A 19,296-nucleotide genomic window follows, 5' to 3' on the forward strand; every position below is an offset into this window, starting at 1 on the left:
ATACGGACAACTATATGTGCTACCTACCTACCCATTCATTCATTCATTCAATACCGCCCAAAACGCAAGTTCTCTGGGCAGTTTACAAAACAGTAAAAACAGCCAATAAAAGATTAAAACATTTCAACAATTAAAATTTAAAAAAGTTAAAACTATTAAATCACAATTAAAACAGTATCTAATTAAAAGCCTAGGTGAGCAAATGTGTCTTGACTGCCCTTTTAAAAGTTGCAGGAGATGGGGAGGATCTTATTTCAGCAGGAAGTGTGTTCCAAAGTCTCGGGGTAGCAGTGGAGAAGGCCCATCCCTGAGTAGCCCCCAGACGAGCCAGTGGCAACTGCAGATGAACCTCTCCAGATGATCTCAATGGGCAGTGTGGTTCATAGCGAAGAAGACGTTCTCTTAAATACCCATGGCCCAAGCTGTTTAGGGCTTTACAGGTTATAACCCAAACCTTGTACTCTGCCCGGAAACTTACCGGCAGCCAGTGTAGATGTTTTAAGATAGGAGTGATATGGTCTCTCCGAGATGACCCAGAGACCAATCTGGCCGCTGCCTTCTGGACTAACTGCAGTTTCCGGACTACATACAAAGGCAGCCCCACATAGTGCATTGCAGTAGTCAAGTCTGGAGGTGACCAGCAGCTGTACTACTGTTCTGAGGTCATTTATCTCAAGAAATGGACGAAGCTGGTGAAAGGCACCTCTGGCCACTTCCTCAACCTGGGACACCAGGGAGAGTTTTGTGTCCAGAAGCATCCCCAGACAGCGTACCTGTTCCTTCTGGGGAAGTGTGACCCCATCCAGAACAGGCAGATCAAAATCATCTCCCGAGTTCCGACCCCGCACAATAAGTACCTCCATCTTATCTGGATTCAGTCTCAGATTGTTATCTCTCATCCAGCCCATCACTGCCTCCAGACAGGCATTTAGGGAGGTTATGCCTTCTCCTGATGACGTTGACATGGAGAAATAGATTTGAGTGTCGTCAGCATACTGATAACACCCTGCACCAAATCTGATGATCTCTCCCAGTGGTTTCATGTAGATGTTTTTGCTGCTAGTCTGTGAAGAAAATATTGAGCTAGATGGACCTATGGTCTGACACAGTATATGGCATGTTCCCATGTACATCGGAGACAATATGGAGCCCTGAGGGACACCACACCGAAGTTCAGTTTTTGAAGAACAGTCCCCGAGAGACACCATCTAGAATCTGTCTGAGAGATAGGAGTGGAACCACCGCAAAGCAGTGCCTCCCACCCTCAACCCCCTCAGAAGCTCCAGAAGGATACTATGGTTGATAGTATCGAAAGCCACCGAGAAGTCCAAAAAGACCATCAGAGTCACACTTCCTCTGTCAATTGCCAATTGGAGATCATCCATCAGGCCGACCAAGGGAGTCTCCACCCCATAGCCCACCCAAAAGCCAGTCTGAAACGGGTCTAGATAATCAGTTTCATCCAAGACTGCCTGGAGTTGGGAGGCCACCACCCTCTCAATTACCTTGCCCAGCCATGGAAGGTTGGAGACAGGCCTACAGGTGAAACTCGAAAAATTAGAATATCGTGCAAAAGTTCATTAATTTCAGTAATGCAAATTAAAAGGTGAAACTGATATGAGATAGACGCATTACATGCAAAGCGAGATAAGTCAAGCCTTAATTTGTTATAATTGTGATGATCATGGCGTACAGCTCATGAGAACCCCAAATCCACAATCCCAGAAAATTAGAATATTACATGAAACCAATAAAACAAGGATTGTAAATAGAACAATATCTGACCTCTGAAAAGTATAAGCATGCATATGTATTCAGTACTTGGTTTGGGCCCCTTTTGCAGCAATTACTGCCTCAATGCGGCGTGGCATGGATGCTATCAGCCTGTGGCACTGCTGAGGTGTTATGGAAGACCAGGATGCTTCAATAGCGGCCTTCAGCTCTTCTGCATTGTTTGGCCTCATGTCTCTCATCCTTCTCTTGGCAATGCCCCATAGATTCTCTCTGGGGTTCAGGTCAGGCGAGTTTGCTGGCCAATCAAGCACGGTAATCCCATGGTCATTGAACCAGGTTTTGGTACTTTTGGCAGTGTGGGCAGGTGCCAAGTCCTGCTGGAAAATGAAGTCAGCATCCCCATACAGCTCGTCTGCGGAAGGAAGCATGAAGTGCTCCAAAATCTCCTGATAGACGGCTGCGTTGACCCTGGACTTAATGAAGCACAGTGGACCAACACCAGCAGATGACATGGCTCCCCAAATCAACACAGACTGTGGAAACTTCACACTGGACTTCAAGCATCTTGCATTGTGTGCCTCTCCATTCTTCCTCCAGACTCTGGGTCCTTGGTTTCCAAATGAGATGCAAAAGTTGCTCTCATCAGAAAAGAGGACTTTGGACCACTGAGCAACAGACCAGTTCTTTTTTTCTTGAGCCCAGGTAAGACGCTTCTGACGTTGTTTGTTGTTCAGGAGCGGCTTGACAAGAGGAATACGACATTTGAAGCCCATGTCCAGGATCCGTCTGTGTGTGGTGGCTCTTGCTGCACTAACTCCAGCCTCAGTCCACTCCTTGTGAAAGTCCCCAACACTTTTGAATGGCCTTTTCCTGACAATCCTCTCCAGGCTGCGGTCATCCCTGCTGCTTGTGCACCTTTTTCTTCCACATTTTTCCCTTCCACATAACTTTCTATTAATGTGCTTTGATACAGCACTTTGGGAACATCCAACTTCTTTTGCAATTACCTTTTGAGGCTTTCCCTCCTTATGGAGGGTGTCAATGATGGTTTTCTGCACAACTGTCAAGTCAGCAGTCTTTCCCATGATTGTGATTCCTAATGAACCAGACTGAGAGACCATTTAAAGGCTCAGGAACCCTTTGCAGGTGTTATGGATTGATTAGCTGATTGGAGTGGGACACCTGGAGCCTAGACTGTTGAACCTTTTCACAATATTCTAATTTTCTGGGATTGTGGATTTGGGGTTCTCATGAGCTGTACACCATGATCATCACAATGATAACAAATTAAGGCTTGACTTATCTCGCTTTGCATGTAATGTGTCTATCTCATATATCAGTTTCACCTTTTAATTTGCATTACTGAAATTAATGAACTTTTGCACGATATTCTAATTTTTCGAGTTTCACCTGTATAGTTGCTCAACTCTGAGGAATCCAGGGCTGGCTTCTTCAGAAGTGGTAATTGTCTCCTTAAGACAAGGAGGCATCCTGCCCTCCCTCAGAGAAGCGTTTATGTTCTCTACCAGGCCTTCTACAACAACCTCTCTGCCAGATAGTATTAGCCATGTCAGGCAAGGGTCAAGAGAACAGGTGGCAGGCCACATCACTCCAGGCAGCTTGTCCACATCCTCACGAGTCACAAATGGAAACGGATCCAGCCTAACCACATAAGAGGAGTCTCTGGACACCTCCAATTCAGACACTTCAGTAATTGTGGAGTTTGAATCCAAGTCGGCCCGAATATGAGAGATCTTATCCACAAAGAAATCATTAAACACATCACAGCAGGTAATAGATGGTTCCAAATTCTGATTCAAGGGAGGAAGGGCACATACTAGCCCTCTCACAACCCTGGACAACTCTGCCAGATGTGAACTTGCGGATGCAGTACGGGCTGAAAAGAATCGCTACTTTGCCGCCCGTATTGCCAGAGCATAGATCTTCAAATGTGCTCTATGTTGTAATCTGTCAGATTCGAGTCGAGTCATCCTCCACTTGCACTCAAGTTGTCTACCTCACCGCTTCAGCCCCTGTAGTTCTTCGTATACCAAGTGGCCAATTTTGAAGTGGGTCAGAGAGGACACTTAGGTGCAATCATGTCTACTGCCTTGGTGAGCTTGCTGTTCCAGTTCTCCACCAGGGCATTAACAGGATCACTGGCAGAGCCAACACTAAATCCCTCCAAGGCTTCTTGGACCCCAATAACCTTCTCGGGTGGACCATTCTAATGTGTCCCTCGCCCCTGTGAAGGTGCAGTGTGACTGTGAGTCCAACCTTAACCAAATTTTGCAGAAGGCATCTCATTTTGCAGCACCACAAGTGTCAGTGAGCTTTACTCTTGCAGTTTCATTGAATATTTAAACTCCCACTTTTGATGACTCAATGACCCTTACTTTGCAAATTTGTCCTGGCTTTCTTTGGCTGGCATTTGTTTACCTTTTGTGCTGACGTAACGAGTTAGCTAGCCATGGCCTAGGCCAAGGGTAGGCAACCTTTGGCACTCCAGGTATTGTTGAACTACAATTCTACAATTGTACAATTCTACAATTGGCTGGCGATTATGGGAGTTGGAGTTCAATGTCAGCTGGAGTGCCAAAGGTTGTCTACCTCAGCCTGGGACAATTATCTTACGTAGGGGTCTGCTGAGATGTTGGCATATGAAATACGTGAGCAATATATGTGTTAACTGAATTCCCTATTCTGTTAGGACTTCCTGGGCTTTCATATGTGAACAGTTCAACAGTATGCATGTGTGTAAGTGGGCACTATGTAGTGGCTAAGTGTGAGCTGAAACTTCTCTGTAACTAATTCATTAAGCAGCCTTAGGTCTGCCACTGTTTTCTAAGCCCCCACCTAGGTAGGCTACAGTATGGGGAGAATATTGTCTGCAGTATATGGCTGTTGTAAGTATTCAGCCATGAAATAAAGCATGTCCATGTCCATATCTGGGTTCAGCCCCTGGCTCTAGTATTCTGTTAGGCTGGTGCTATCTCTGAATACGAGATGCTACAAACAATTTTGCCATTACATGACCCAGGAAATGATACAGGGAAGGATCAGTGTGAACTATTGCTCCTTTTCCATCAACAACCAATGTGCAATTGAATTATAGGGGTGAAAACTGAACTGTACCATGTTTAGTCTCTAGGAAAAAATATTGGTGTTGTGTTGGGTAGAGAAGATAATATTGATTATCTTGTGTTCACAACCTGAGTTCCTGTTAAATTTTAATTTGTCCTGAAGTTGTTTGTGCAAATAACTTGCATGCTGAAGAGCAGTATTGATGTTTTTATGTTCCTTTTTTCAGTTATACCAGGAGTCCATACAAGTTCTGAAAGGCTTTAGGATACAGTTCTCACATTATTTGAAGCATAACAGCATCTTGCTGCATGGGTGGGAATTGTGGAACATGTACAACCTGCTCTAGTTTTTGTAGCACATCCCATCCATGCCATATAGGGATGAAATAAAATATGGGCAGGCTTCTATCAAAGACATGGTGAAAATTATGGAGGCTGTTGTATCTCCCATAAATGCTTTTTTAAAGTGTTTTTTATTATCAATGTTTGAACTTGCTATAACATCATCCGTGTGAGGCAAAGTATTCCTGAATTATAACCTGATCAACCAAGGCGTGACCAAGATTTGTGGATACACCTGTATGTGAAATTAGTTGAAGTGATGGTTGTATATGTTTTTCTAATAAATAAAAAAGCATAAGCAGGGCTATCTATTTTGATATAGTCTCGCAGATTTTCTTTGTGCAGGCTCCACTTTTTTTTTGGTAGTGTGGGCGCAATTATGGTCAGATGATATTTTTTCAGAAAGGCTTGCAAATAAGCCTACAAGTTGCTAGAACACAAACATTTTTACTAGCCCACTTGTATATGCATATCAGCTGTAAATCATTTGTGGACATATCCTTAGATGGGGGGGGGGCATCAGTTTTCTACCTGCTCATCTCAATCTATGACTCAGGCTCAGAAATTTTGGCCATCAGTACGTTCTCAGAGGATGAATGCTCATAGTGACTTTTGGCAGTGAGTATCCCTCTTAGAGGTAGAAAATAGATCATAGCGTTGTTGCACTTACAGCTTTCTGTATGTTAACAATCCTCCTTTATCCCTACCCCCAAACCAGGGTGGATTTGATTTAAATCAAACTGATTTAAATCACGATTTAAATCACTAGCAGGGTGGATAAAAATAAAAAAAATCCGATTTAAATAAAAAAAATTGGATTTTTTTGATTTAAATCGTTTTTTTTAATTTAAATCGGATTTTTTTGATTTTTATCCACCCTGCTAGTGATTTAAATCGTGATTTAAATCAGTTTGATTTAAATCAAATCCACCCTGCCCCAAACCAATTGAGGTAACACTACAGTAATTTTTCCCCACAGAGGAAAGAGGGTAACAGTGGAAAAAATTGTTATACTCTCTCCATGGAGTAACCTTTGGGGGACATTCCTGCAAATGTCCATTTCTCTAACAACATTGATAAAATTGGATAGTAGTTTTTTTGTGTTTAATACATGTTAAAGCTTTTAAACACTGTTGTAAATTTGGCCACTGCAGGCCTGATGGTCAGGACAATAAAAGCATGAACCCACTGAAAGCTGAAACTCTTGCAATGCTATCATCTATTTTCCATCTCTAGGGGTGGAAACCTTGTCAAAAATCACAATGAGGTTTTGTCTTCCGGATGGTACCAACCACCCCAGTTGACTCAAAAATACCAAAAATGAGTAGCTATTTTACAATACTGCTCTCAGCTGACTCTTCTTATTCCCTCGCATGAAAATACCCTCTCTTGCAGCACCAAAAATATACCACCTAACCCTGCTGCTTGTACATCTCCAGTATGTTTTTGACTGGGGTAAAGCTTGTCAAGATCTAAGATGCAGTAATCTGCTGCATAGTGGCTGAATTCATGGTCACCCAGTCTTTACCAACCACTAAGCAGAAGTTGATACTAGGGATGTGTGAACTGGCTTGAGCTTGAGCCGGTTCGACATCGAACTGGTCTGGCTCGAGGTCGAGCTGAACCCCCAGGCTGGTTCGGGGATTCATGTGTGTTAAACTTTTTTTAAAAAAAACTTACCACTGGGTTTGGCGGTGGCTGGTGTATGTGTGTGCTGCCATGTGGTGGTTGTGGTGGGTCATCTCCGATCCCCCCCGCCCCAGTCTCTGAAGGGCCATTTCCGTTTTGGCCCTTTCTGAGGTGGTAGTGGCCATTTTGGATGCCGCGCATGCGCCCTGGCCATTTGTGTGGCCAGGTCATGACACAACCATGCAAATGGCCAGGGTGCATGTGCAGCGGCCTCCAAAATGGCTGCCGTCACCTCCAGAAAGGGCCGAAACGGTCCTTCGGAGGCCAGAGGGGGGAGCGGGAACCAGAGACAACCTCAGTGGCCGCGGCAGCACCCCCCCAAACCCAGTGGTTATCTTAAAAATACCTCAAACTCTAGAACCCCTGAACCAGCTCGAAGCCATGCCCGGACCCTCATTCAGGGTGACAAAATCAAACATGCCCAGTCTGGTTCGGGTCTAGTTTGGACTCGAGCTGAACTGGGCGAACAGGTTTTGAGCACACTCGTAGTTGATACCCCTCTTCATTGCATTGATAACTGCTGGTAGTTTCTGTATGAGGCTCTAAAAGTTTGGTTGCTAGAACATATTGTAGTGAGGAACTATCTGGAATTAGTCCATACTCTAGTACTAAGAGGCAAGCATGATCTTCAGACTTGATGTACATGACTTGTGTAAATGCTAGGCTTCCATTTCCTAAGGGCTTTTGGCAAGTAATTGGGGAGATGGTGCTGAAGCCCTAACCATGTGGCAAGAAGCTTTAGATCTATATTAACAACATATAGGGGCTGTTCATACAACCGTGCATCGGCAAGTGGTAGGGGGTGGAGACAAGGTTCAGTGTTCCCCCAGACAACTGCTCCGAGCCCTTGTGGTGTGCAAGCCATGTGCCCACACAACCTCTGGCAACTCAGGTAAACAGAGGCTGAGACTCATTGTCTTGGTCTCTGTGAATCCCACAAAGCTCTAAGCGCTTTGTGTGTCCATCTCTGTGTCAGTGTGAGCTGCAAGCAGCTTGTGCTGACATATGCTTTTGGGAGCCGGGTGAAGGGCTCATTTGCACCCTTAACCTTGGCTGTCTTTAGCACCAAAGATAGGAACATAGGAAGCTGCCATATACTGAGTCAGACCATTGGTCTATCTAGCTCAGTATTGCCTTCACAGACTGGCAGCGGCTTCTCCAAGGCTGCAGGCAGGAATCTATCTCAGCCCTATCTTGGAGATGCCAGGGAGAGAATTTGGAACCTTCTGCTCTTCCCAGAGCAGCTCCATCTCCTGAGGGGAATATCTTAGTGCTCACACACCAAGTCTCCCATTCATATGCAACCAGGGTGGACCCTGCTTAGCTAAAGGGACAAGTCATGCTTGCTACCACAAGATCCGTGCTTGCCTGTTCTTGAGAACAGCCTCATAGTGTCTGCTAAACTTCACTTTTTCTTAAATATACTATAAAGCTGTAGTTGATGGATTTTGTGTATTTTGACTTTTTATTTCAATTTCATGTTTAGTGTATGCAGTGTGCTCTTAATTTGTTTTGAGAGACTTCTCATACCAAGATACTGCAAGTAAATGTAATAAATGTAGTAATTAACTTTCTAGCTAGTGTTTGTTTAAAAATACTTGCTTTGATTTTCTGTCCTTGCTTTGCACTGATGATCTGTTTATGGTAAAGTGCTTATGTAAATAATGTTCACAGTTGGAGAATACTGGAGGAGATCTCAAGGATGGTCTGTGCCGCTATGAGGGAGCAGTAGTGATACTTGATGCTGGAGCTCAGTATGGCAAAGTCATAGATCGTCGCGTCAGAGAACTGTTTGTCCAATCAGAAATCTTCCCTTTGGAAACTCCAGCCTTTGCCATCAAAGAACAGGGATTCCGGTAAGAATGATCATTGTGTGATTTTGTTTGTTTGCTTTTAAAGGGACTGATTTTTAATTGAGAACCTAGAACAAGGACTTGCCTAGTACCCCCTTGTACCCTAAAATACCTGGCCTTGTACTTTAGGACAATTTAATATTAAAATGTTTTAATTTCCTAAGGTGAGTTCATATTGTGGGGTTCTTGAGTAAGAAGTGATTTACACAGCTAAGAAAAGCCATGTAGTGCACACCTCCGGGGATGAAACCTTTAAAGGATTCAAATAGGGGTTTGTGTTTTTGCTTTCCTGTGTAAAGAACTCCCTGCATATAGAAAACTGGTATTTTGGGAAGAAGGCAACCTTCACCCTAATGTGCTAATTTTGTGTGCAAGGACTCTTTTTTTAATAGGAGGGATTCAAACATTCAGTGCCCATCCTGCCTTCTGAGGGGATACAGGACTGTACAACACACTTGTAGTATGGCTCTGAGTTGTGTACTTCAAGCCTACCTTTAATCTGTGTGCCAAATATTAACTAGTGACTACTGGAATGCTTGTTTGTAATAATAAATATAACATTTATTTTTAGCCCAACTCATCGGAGTAACACCATCATAGCAATTGGTTAATTTGGCTGTACTGGAATAAGTCTCTTAAGCCCTAAGAAATACTAAAAGACCACTCCAGGGTGACTTGACAGAGGTTACCAAAATGTCAGCCCAAAGGGCAAGTCTGAGTTGCCTTCAGCATTATTAACATAGTAATGACATTTTTAATTACAAGTCTCAGTACCATTTTTGCCAGTATTATGGTGTAAATGTATATTGGATAGGATAACATTTGTCATCCTTTAGGAAACCTGAGGGAAGATTACGAGCCAGTGCTTATCGGGCCCTTGTTGGTGGCCACTCTATTTAAGAATAAGCACAATTTCCCGAACAACTCTGGGGACACCCACCAGGTGTCTCAGTTGCATCACTAAGATGCCATCACTGTAGTATTGTTAGAAAAATATAACAATATTCACAGAACAAATTGCAACCTGTCAAAGGAAAGGTTATTGGTCAGGACAGCATGTGGTCTCGCAACTCCTTAATAATTATTTGGTGCATCTGAACTAGAGACTGTACAAAGGAGCTGGATTCAAACACATTAGTTTGTAAGACTGCATGCACAGGATGACCCGACATCTGATTAGAGACAGCCTGGATTCACAAATTTCAAGCCTTTATTTAGGGGGCCTCTCTCGTGAAAGTGGCATAGTTGGGCAAGTAGATGACCATATTATTCCCTTGTTCAACCAGGCCATCAATAGAATGGTAATCATGGTGACTTTCTCCAGAGAAGTGTGAAATGCAGTCAACTTTCTCTAAAATGGCTTAGGATGCCCTTAAGTGGGGGGGGGGGTGGTGGTGGTAGGATGAGGTAGGAACAACAACCCCCTTACACTTTCGCCCTCAGTTTATTTAAAACTTACAGATCCTTCTAACCTTACTAGTCTGTTGCTGTGACAGAAGCAAAGGTTAGCGGGGATCGGTTCCTGCATATAGTAATGGGCTTAGCACAATAACATGTTCTGTTCAAACTACTCTTTGTCTTAGAAGTTGTGTGTATCTAGAGTAGCTTAAAAAAATTTTAAATTGTTATTTAAAGCATGTCTACTTCTATTCAGAAAGATTGTATAACACAAATGTTTTCACTGCTGATTATATAGGAGAAGATGTCTTTTGTATGCCTTCCTCGTGAAGGAAAATTCATATTGCTGTTCCAGTTGTGCTACTAATCCAAACAAATGACTCCTGCAGATCTTGGATTATGGTTGTATAAACATCACATTTGTGTAACAAACTTGGAGATGGCAAATATAGTATTTTTTAAATTTCATTGAATAGATTTCATCCAATTATTTTTGTCAAAGGTGATGGGCATAAGTGGTGGTTGAATATCAGTTTGTGTATGAAATGTGCAGCCTTTGCAGTTCTTGAAATTAGAAAAGGTTGGGCAATGGAACTTAAGAACTTGGCATGATCCCCATCTAAAATCATAACCAGATTAGTCAGTTAAATTTTATTTGTAAGGCACTCTTTCCCAGGACCTCTTGATTAATTGATAGTTTTATATTTACTATAAAATAAGGCTGTTCAGGTGAAAATGTAAAATTTTGAGCTGAGAAGGTTGCTCATAAATATTCATAGCCTCCAAGAAATACATCCTCCTCACTTTTGGCAATCTTGTGGGGAGCTACAACTTGACATATGATATTGCCCCTTCAGAGTGAGGATGATGCTTCTTATTCTTATGCTAAATAGGCTTTGTGATATTGTCATGTAGCCAAATTGGATTGGCTTCATTGCGGTGTTTTGCTGACAGTTTGATCCCCGATTACATGATCTCAGCCAATCAGAAAAAAGCTCTGCTCCAGTTTTTTAAAAACAATAAAGGAGCTATAGACAGGTGAGCAACAGGCAGAATGTTTCATTCCCAAAAGCTTCCTCCGCCCCGGTTTTTTGTGTTTTTTTGCTAAAAATATTTGCATGTAAACACTTGGCACAGCCTTACTAAAATTTACAAAAGAAATGTGGAGACTAGAATTCATTTTTCTTCCCAGATTCAAAGGAAAGACAGGAAAATGAATATATTACCTAACCAAAACTCCTCTAATCTATTTTAGCTTCCTTGTCTGCCTAAGGTTCATTCAGACAGCAGTTTCCTACACTTATAGTTAAGGACTATAGTAAACATTCAGACCTGCTATTTTTTCTACCTGGAGCTTGAAGCTGTCATTTCCAGGCAGGAAAGTTGCCATGTGATTCAGTCAGTTGTATGTCGGCTTCTAGAGCTTGAAATTTCAATTTGAGAGAATTTCAGTAGGTAGGAATGGACTCAGGAGGCAGCCGTAGTGGAATTGTGAGTTTTCATAGGGCACATCCAGAAGGCTCTGAAGGACCAATTTATGCAGTCAGCAGTCTAGTGATCTAAAGTTGAGGTTGCATGCTTGAAATTAGCTTATGAGAAGGCTGTTTTAATTCTTCTCCCTGACATGCTGTTTTTCGATGTATAGTACAGGGAATTTTCCCCTCATGGGGGAGCACTCAAGCATATAATCTCTCTCTCCACATCCCTCCGTACTTCTGAAGTAGTGCTGTCCAAGAAAAACTATACTACTTGATCTTGTTGACTTGTATAAATAGAGATATGCAAACTATAATTTTTCACAAGCTCTGAGGTAACCTAACAAATGGATACCAAATAGCACAATGGATGTCCAGAGAAAAACAATATCTTTATTAGGACAAGCCAATAGTTGTGTAGTATTGCCAAGAATTACTTGGCAAAATGGCTCCATATGTAAACATCTCATGAAGTATGGTGAGACTGGTGTTTTTTCATCTTGTTCAGGCCCAGGCTGTGTTATAATTGGGTGAAAGGTTGTCCTCAATGTGACATAAAACTAGTGATGATGGTTTAATGATTTTATGTTGCTATTTTAGTTTTTCAGTTGTATATTATGTTTTCTTCATTGTTCTTTCTATAAGCCATCTTGAGTGCATGTCTGAATTGTGGAATATAAATTATACCAGTTAATAATCATGTTCCTCAGGCCCTGATTATGCATTACCTAAAAAAGCATAATTGCTGGTTCCTTTGTGGCTGCAGCTGGTAACATCGATGCCTTCCACCCAAGAGGTTAAGACAGATTGCATGATTATGTGCTTGCTTTATTGGAGGATATGTTGCTTCCGTAGAATTTAATTGTGTGATCTGCCTTAGCCACATAGGCAGAAGAGCTAAGCTTTATTCAGGTGTTAGTCTTCCTTGGAGGACCAATACATAAAGAGGGTAAGTTTGAGTGTGCTGGCTAGTCATACTCCCAACAATGATACACTCCAATTTCCACTGGTCATATCCCTGGGTATCTTTGTGTTGGCACTTGTCTGCAGTGTGTGCACGTGCTGAATGTGGGTAGAAATTTCCCTCTGATTAAGAATTCCGAATAGTATTCTACTATTAAGAATAGAGATGTAAAATTTCTCTAAGTTTTGAAGTCATGGACAAAATATCCCCCCCCCCCTTTTGGGAGAGAAATGGAAATATATACACTATTATTTTAAAATATTTAAACTTTACTGTTGTAAATACACAACATGACTAGCAACTAATATACAGGTTAGCATATTAAGCCTTAAAAAATAAAACTAAGATATTTATGCTCTTCATAATATTTATAACTATATACACTGTTAGAGCTCAACATTTAACCTGCTACAGCTGGCGGTATCTGAACAGGTTTCTCCTGAGCATGGGAGTCCACAGACTTTTTGGGGGAAGGGGCAAAGTCTGCAATCCTATACCAACTTACCTGGGAGTATGCCTCATTGAATTTAATGGGGTTGGTTCAATTCGGGGAGAATTGCCCTAGTACTAGGCACCCATTCTCCTGAGCTTTGCAGTCAAAACAAGTTACTTTCAGCATCTTCCCCCTTTCACTGTCTCTTTAAGTTTCTTCACAGACACAGGTAGGGCTTATTTTCCTGTAAGAGGGTGAAATAGTGATGCCGAGCCTGGTTAGGCTGCATGTGAGAACTACGAGGATTGGGCTCGATCCCGGCGGGACAGCATCACCTAGCCCAGCTTTTTATCTCAGCTTTTAGCCGGGTTTAAGGGAGCAAGCACACCATTAACCCCAGCTCTGGCTATGTTCAGCCTGAACAGACACAGAGCTGGTTTTCCAGAGTGCCTGTCTCCCGGGGTATCCCTTCAATGTACCGCGCTTATGGAACATAAGCTCCCAGCAACATTTCTTTGATTGTCTGTAGGGGAAAGGTGAGTTGGACCAGCCTTCTCCCCCACCGCCCCCCACCCACCCAGTTGTGTGAATGGCCCCACTGTGTTACAGTTTTTTGAGGTAAGAGAAGTTGTACCTGAGTACAGCATCTCAAAAGAGGCCAGAAGTCCTGAGATTAGAATTGTAATTAGTGGTTTTTTAATCTTACATAAAACATCTTCATATTCCACAGTGATTAGTGTTTTGAAAAAGCATTGTGCAGGAAGGGATAACAGTAGTTTAAAACCGTGCCTTAAACAATTTCATGCATAATTTGAAGAGAGAAAATATTTCGTAAGAGGTTCTTTCATTCCCCCAAGAACTTCCAATATGTCTGGGTCTGGTGGTAGGAGACAGGGAACCGCGCCCCCCCTATATTTCTTAATCACTGGGAGAACCTCCCCCATGTTCTGTGCCTGCCCTCTGCAGACAACTGCTGAATGTAAGGATGCTGGGGAGTGCAATGGCATGGTGGGGGCATGGTGTGACATCCTGTTGGTGGTGGTTGGTGTCTCAGAGTGCTGGGGAGAGGGTTCAGGCACCCTGTTCCTCCTCCATGTGGCTTGCAGTGATTTCCCAGCCTCCCCACTCTCCATCCACAGCCACCCTCTTTGGTGGCAGTTGACTGTCTTTAAAATAGTTGTGCGCAGTCCCATCAAGCTTCCAAATCCCACCCCTCCATCCCTGGTGTTCTTCCCCCTTTTGCCCCTCTCTCCCATTCCCTGGCCCTTGACTGCAAGGCATGCCCCCTTCTGGTGCCCGGCTTCCCTGACAGTCTGTGGCTCCTCCCCTCCCCTCCCCTGTTATCCCTGACTACTTCTGGTTCAGGGAACAGTCCCATGAAGGAATCAGGTAGCACGTGTGTGCTGCTCCCAGCTGGCTGCCACTCCCTGCAGGTCCTAACACTGTCAGGAGTGTGGCGGTCTTGCCCTGCTGCACTTGGGAAGGTGCCCACTGGCTCTGGGAGCTCCCTCGGCATGGGTTGAGGCCAAATGGCTGGTCATGTCGGGCCCCGCTGAGTCAGGTAATTGGAGTCCCAACACATGGTTAGCAGCCTTCTCCATGTATTAGTCTTTTGTGGAGGATCAACACCTAAACAAGACTATAGTCATTACTGGGAGTTGCTACACCTTAGCAACTGTGCTGCTTGAGGAACCGTATTATATGCGCCTCAGTCAGGGAAATGGAAGAGAGTCAGCAGTAGCTGAAGGAACTGCAGATCTCTGTAAACTTGCTAATATTTCTGCTTACTAAAGTTAGATTTCTAGCTCATCCCATTCTACTGAATTTTCCAGAGCCCACAAATAAAATGCACTAAACATGAAAGTAGAGTATCGGGATTTAATTTCCCTTACATGCTTATTCCCAGACATTAAACATCAGCCCAAATAACAATAATGCTACAGTGAAACTATATTGAATTGTCACATATTTAGTGTTCCAACGTTTCAGAGTCTTGAAACAAAAGTTTCCCAAAATCCAAATGTTTCCTGTGACTGTCCTTAACAACCACCTCCACCACCTAGGAGAGTAAGATATTGAAATCTGAATTTAAAAAAAATTCTGCTAGCTGTAGGGATATGCACGAAGCGTTTCATGCAGGTGGGAGTGGGGAGCAGTAGCTTTAAAAGGAGGCATGCAAGTCTTACCTGCTCTGCTGCTGCCTCCTGCTGTGGTGCTGCTCCCAGCAGCCCACACATGGTGTTGGCACGCACATGGCCACCGCGCATGGAGACACCATGCGTGGGCTGCTAGGAGCAGCACTGCAGCCACACAGTGCAGCTTTTTAGAATTGACAGCACCGTGGTGAAGGAGCAGGTAAGACCTGCATGCTTTCCTTTTTAAAGCTATCGCTCACTCCCACTGAAATGATTAGGCTGTGGCAGCTTGAATAGCTTCGGTGCCTCTGTAATAAGGAGCCAAAATGATTTGAGCATATCCCTAGCTAGCTGCTTAAATGAAATTAAGAATCATCTTTAAATGGTACACTAGAAATACAGTTGTATTGTGTTTTGCATTCACTTGTTCATTTTTTAAAAAAAGTTGGTCTGTTTTTATTAAATCCAGATAATATGCCAGCCTGGGTAACTTGTTCAAGCAGATTTTGTGCAAATAGGTTTTTTATAACTATATTTTTGTAAGCTGTGGAACGACCAATCTTTATTCTTTAACTTTTTCCCCCTCCTTTCCTTTGCAGGGCTATCATCATATCTGGAGGACCAAATTCTGTTTATGCAGAAGATGCTCCTTGGTTTGACCCAGCAATATTTACAATAGGCAAACCAGTTCTTGGAATCTGCTATGGCATGCAGGTGGCAGTCACATCTTCTACAAATATTGTTTTGTATTGTAGCTGACTGTATCATAGACTTGGCTAAGAATAAACTGCTGTTTCCATGCATAGTTCAGTAATACTATGTCTGAAATTTATGAAAGTAGACTTCAGCAAATGTAGACAAAATCCTTTTTAAAGAAACCTCCACAGGTATTATGTGCGGTAGATCCTCCTCTTCATTTATTTATTCCTCTGATCATACAGTCCACGCGTGGGTACAAGATGTCTGCAGGCAGGTCTGCTGTTCTCGGTACATAGAAGACTGTTGTTAGCAATATGTATGATTCATGCATGAGTATTTGGGGGCCATCACTATGGAGGAAAAAGGCATAAATTTAAAAACTGGATTGCTATGGCTTATCAGTTATATTGAATGGGTAGTGTTTGTGTTCCAATTTTAGCTCTGATATTTATAGCCTTCACATGAGTTAATCTGGGACTATGACTAAAGGTACCATTAGTGGTTTACGCACACAAAAGTTGGGGCCTTCCATCCCCCCCCCATTTTCTCAGCATTATCCTTCTCTGTTATTTACAGTAGATAGATAGATATTATATTTACCTTCTTGCAGGCTCACAATATCAGTAAAAAGATGAAACAAAAGAGGTGATTTGGAACAGGGAAATTTGCACCTGTTAGCCTAGTTGGGTGAAGCTGAAAGGAAGAAAAATTACAGAAAATGTATACCATATGTTGAACAATAAGAAAATACTCAAAGAAATCAAAATAAGACATAATCACAGGGGAAATGCAGGAGATGAAAAATCTGTGCTTATTAAAAGACAAAATAGACTTCTGAATATTTTGATATACGTATAAAGAACCACAAGAGAGAAAGCAGAGTAGGCTTAAAAGAAAGAGGGGAAACCTCTAGAGTGCACAAAGTATTGATTTATTCTGCCCAGTGCATTTTGATGGTTAGTCTTCATTGGGGCACTGCAGAAATAAGTCATTCTGTGTTCTCCACAACCTTGATTGCAAATGACAAAGTGATGCTAGTTTTGCAACACAGCCTGTGGAGAACATAGTTCTTATTTTTTACTGTGTCTTGATGAAGATTTTTAAAAAACCGAAATGCACTGGGCAGAGTAAATTGATACTTTATGTACGTTAGAGATTTCCCTCTTTCTTGATTCCTGTGTGGGTGCTTTTCCTCCTTTTCTTAGGAAACTGGTAAGCAAAATATTTACAATAATCAACACAAGATGGAATGAGAGTCTAGTAATGTTTTTAGTAAAATAGTGGCAAAAGTACTGTTAGATCTGAACAAAGCAGTAATGTGAGGCAAGAAGGAAGGCTAAAAAAAGCCCAACACTCTGACTCTTAACTTGCTAAGAAGACCAAAGAGAGATCTTTGCCAACTTAGAGAGAAAGTGAAGGTTTAGGGGAAAATATAGTAGATTCTTGCATGTTGCATTTGGGGCACTGTTCCAATATTCAAGCAGAAATAGCTGTAAGACAGTTGGAGAAAGAACAACAGGAGGAGGGAAGAGAAAGATAGAACTGGATATTGTGAACATAATGAAATTGCAGGGTAAAAGGAAATTGCACTGCAAAGAGGAAGGGTATAACAAGAAAAAAGGGCAAGAATTCAGCTCTGAAAAAAACCAACAAAAAGGAGGAGAAGGAAAAGCCATTAATTGAAATATTACCATTAGAAAGAGAAGTAAGGAATAAGTAACAATAAAATATTGGACAAAGTATCAGGAAAAATTGAGGGATGTAACTAATAGGTACTGGGAAGAGGAAAATTGAATGAAGAGAGAAGTAATCTTCCTTTGCAGAAAATTAAATATATAATAGGATGAAACTTCTGAATCAAGTAAGACTGTGAGATTTGTTCCAGAGACATTCAGCAGCTCTGATTCAAGAATTAAAATGGCATATGTGAGATCACCAAAGTTGAGGAGGAATGATGAAAGCAGAGTGAAGGAGTGTCACATATGAGAGAGCAGGACAAAAAGATTCAGCAGCAGACTTGGGAAATTGTGAGAGAAGAGATGAAGAAAGCTTTGTAAGAAGAGTAGCTTGAGAACTGATCAGAGTCTAAAGAATGAAGATTTTGGAAACTCAAGGGGAAGAACAAGTGAAATATCAAGGCAAATGTAGTGATCTCAATGGGGAGAAGAAAACAGAATAGGAATGAAGCCACATGAATAAGTGACAAGGCCACTTGACCCAGCAGAATGAGTGGAAGAAGAGAGAGAATGATGAATGGAAGATTCAAAATATAAGTCAATATCAGTATTGAAATCTGTAGAGTGAGCGCAGGAAAGAAGGAAGGGGCTTAAAGAGTGAACAGGAACTAAGAGGATTATGTATCGCAACAATCCATAAATTAAAAGTAGCTAGGGAACCCGAACATAAACTTTGAAACTAGAGTACAAATGGGAGGTAGGAGAAGAGAGCACTTGGAATTGGCAAGATGAGAATACCCCTACCATGTATCCTGCAGGATGGAGGGAACGTGAAAACGTTTGTGAGCCATAAGAGTGTAGCAGGGTCTGCTGGAAGAATCCAGCTTTCTTTTAGGCCAGGAAACAGAGTTTGTGCAGTATGGCTGACGGTTTCAATCCTAAATTCATTTCGCTTCTGTCAAAGTGTGAACTGTGATCCCAGGAATTCACCGCAAAGGCTTGACTAAGTTTTGGGAAGCGAAAGGTATCTTCTTTTTGTATCAATATGGGCAAATATGTTGCTCTGATAAATGGAACTGTCCCAGAGTTGTATTGCCCTCATGAGGAGCACCCATTCAAGGTCAGACGCAGGACTGAACCTGAGTGAACTTGCACAACACTGTGCAGCTTCTATGCAAAAATAAAATACTATCGCTTAAAGTTTGCTGTAGCAATGCAGAAAATGTTGAGTGCAATAAATGCCATGTCAAAACAGAACTCCCTCCAACAGCAAGGCTGCATGAAAGATCAACCATAGTATAGTGAGAAATAATAAAGTGCTTAAATTGCTGACTGTCGTCATCATGTTTATGTGTACAAGGCAAAGTCTGCTGTGTTGTGAAGCCTGTAATCCAAGATAAAAATTGGCCTACTAGTGGCCTGAGTGGGACAGATAATCTTCCACTTTGATGTGATAGTGAAAGAATAATTAATGTCTTTTTCACATCTGGCTGAACACTATAATAAAAGTGGGATAGTGTTATCCTGTTTCCTTATAATACTGATCACTAAGGGAGTTGGATCTCCAAAGCCAGGCATAACAATTATTTGTTTATTTATGTCCAGAGCAATCATACATTTTGCATTATTTCTGTGACTGTTTGGATACCTGGGTTTAACTACACTCATAACTGATGCCTGGATCTCACAGATGGAGTAGAAAACCTGTTTTGGGGTTGTAGTGTTGAGATTGCAAGGGGGGATTTACAAGTCTGCATGTTCCTCTAAGTAAAGAATTACCTGCATACTAATACCAGGCAACTCATTGAATGAGTT

The 19,296-nt window shown here is 42.1% G+C and overlaps 1 protein-coding gene across 2 annotated transcripts in view; it reads left to right on the top strand.

Annotated features, from left to right (window-relative positions):
• GMPS (guanine monophosphate synthase) overlaps nucleotides 1-19,296 on the top strand; it is a 66,025-nt gene that overhangs the window by 12,529 nt on the left and 34,200 nt on the right. For both annotated transcript variants that reach the window (XM_053308858.1, XM_053308859.1), the window contains exons 2-3: nucleotides 8,523-8,704; nucleotides 15,706-15,820. In XM_053308858.1, coding sequence (XP_053164833.1) covers nucleotides 8,523-8,704; nucleotides 15,706-15,820 — 297 coding nt within the window. The remainder of the gene's footprint in view (nucleotides 1-8,522; nucleotides 8,705-15,705; nucleotides 15,821-19,296) is intronic.

The sequence above is a fragment of the Hemicordylus capensis genome, chromosome 3 (assembly GCF_027244095.1).
Source record: "Hemicordylus capensis ecotype Gifberg chromosome 3, rHemCap1.1.pri, whole genome shotgun sequence".
NCBI classification, from domain to species: Eukaryota; Metazoa; Chordata; class Lepidosauria; order Squamata; family Cordylidae; genus Hemicordylus; species Hemicordylus capensis.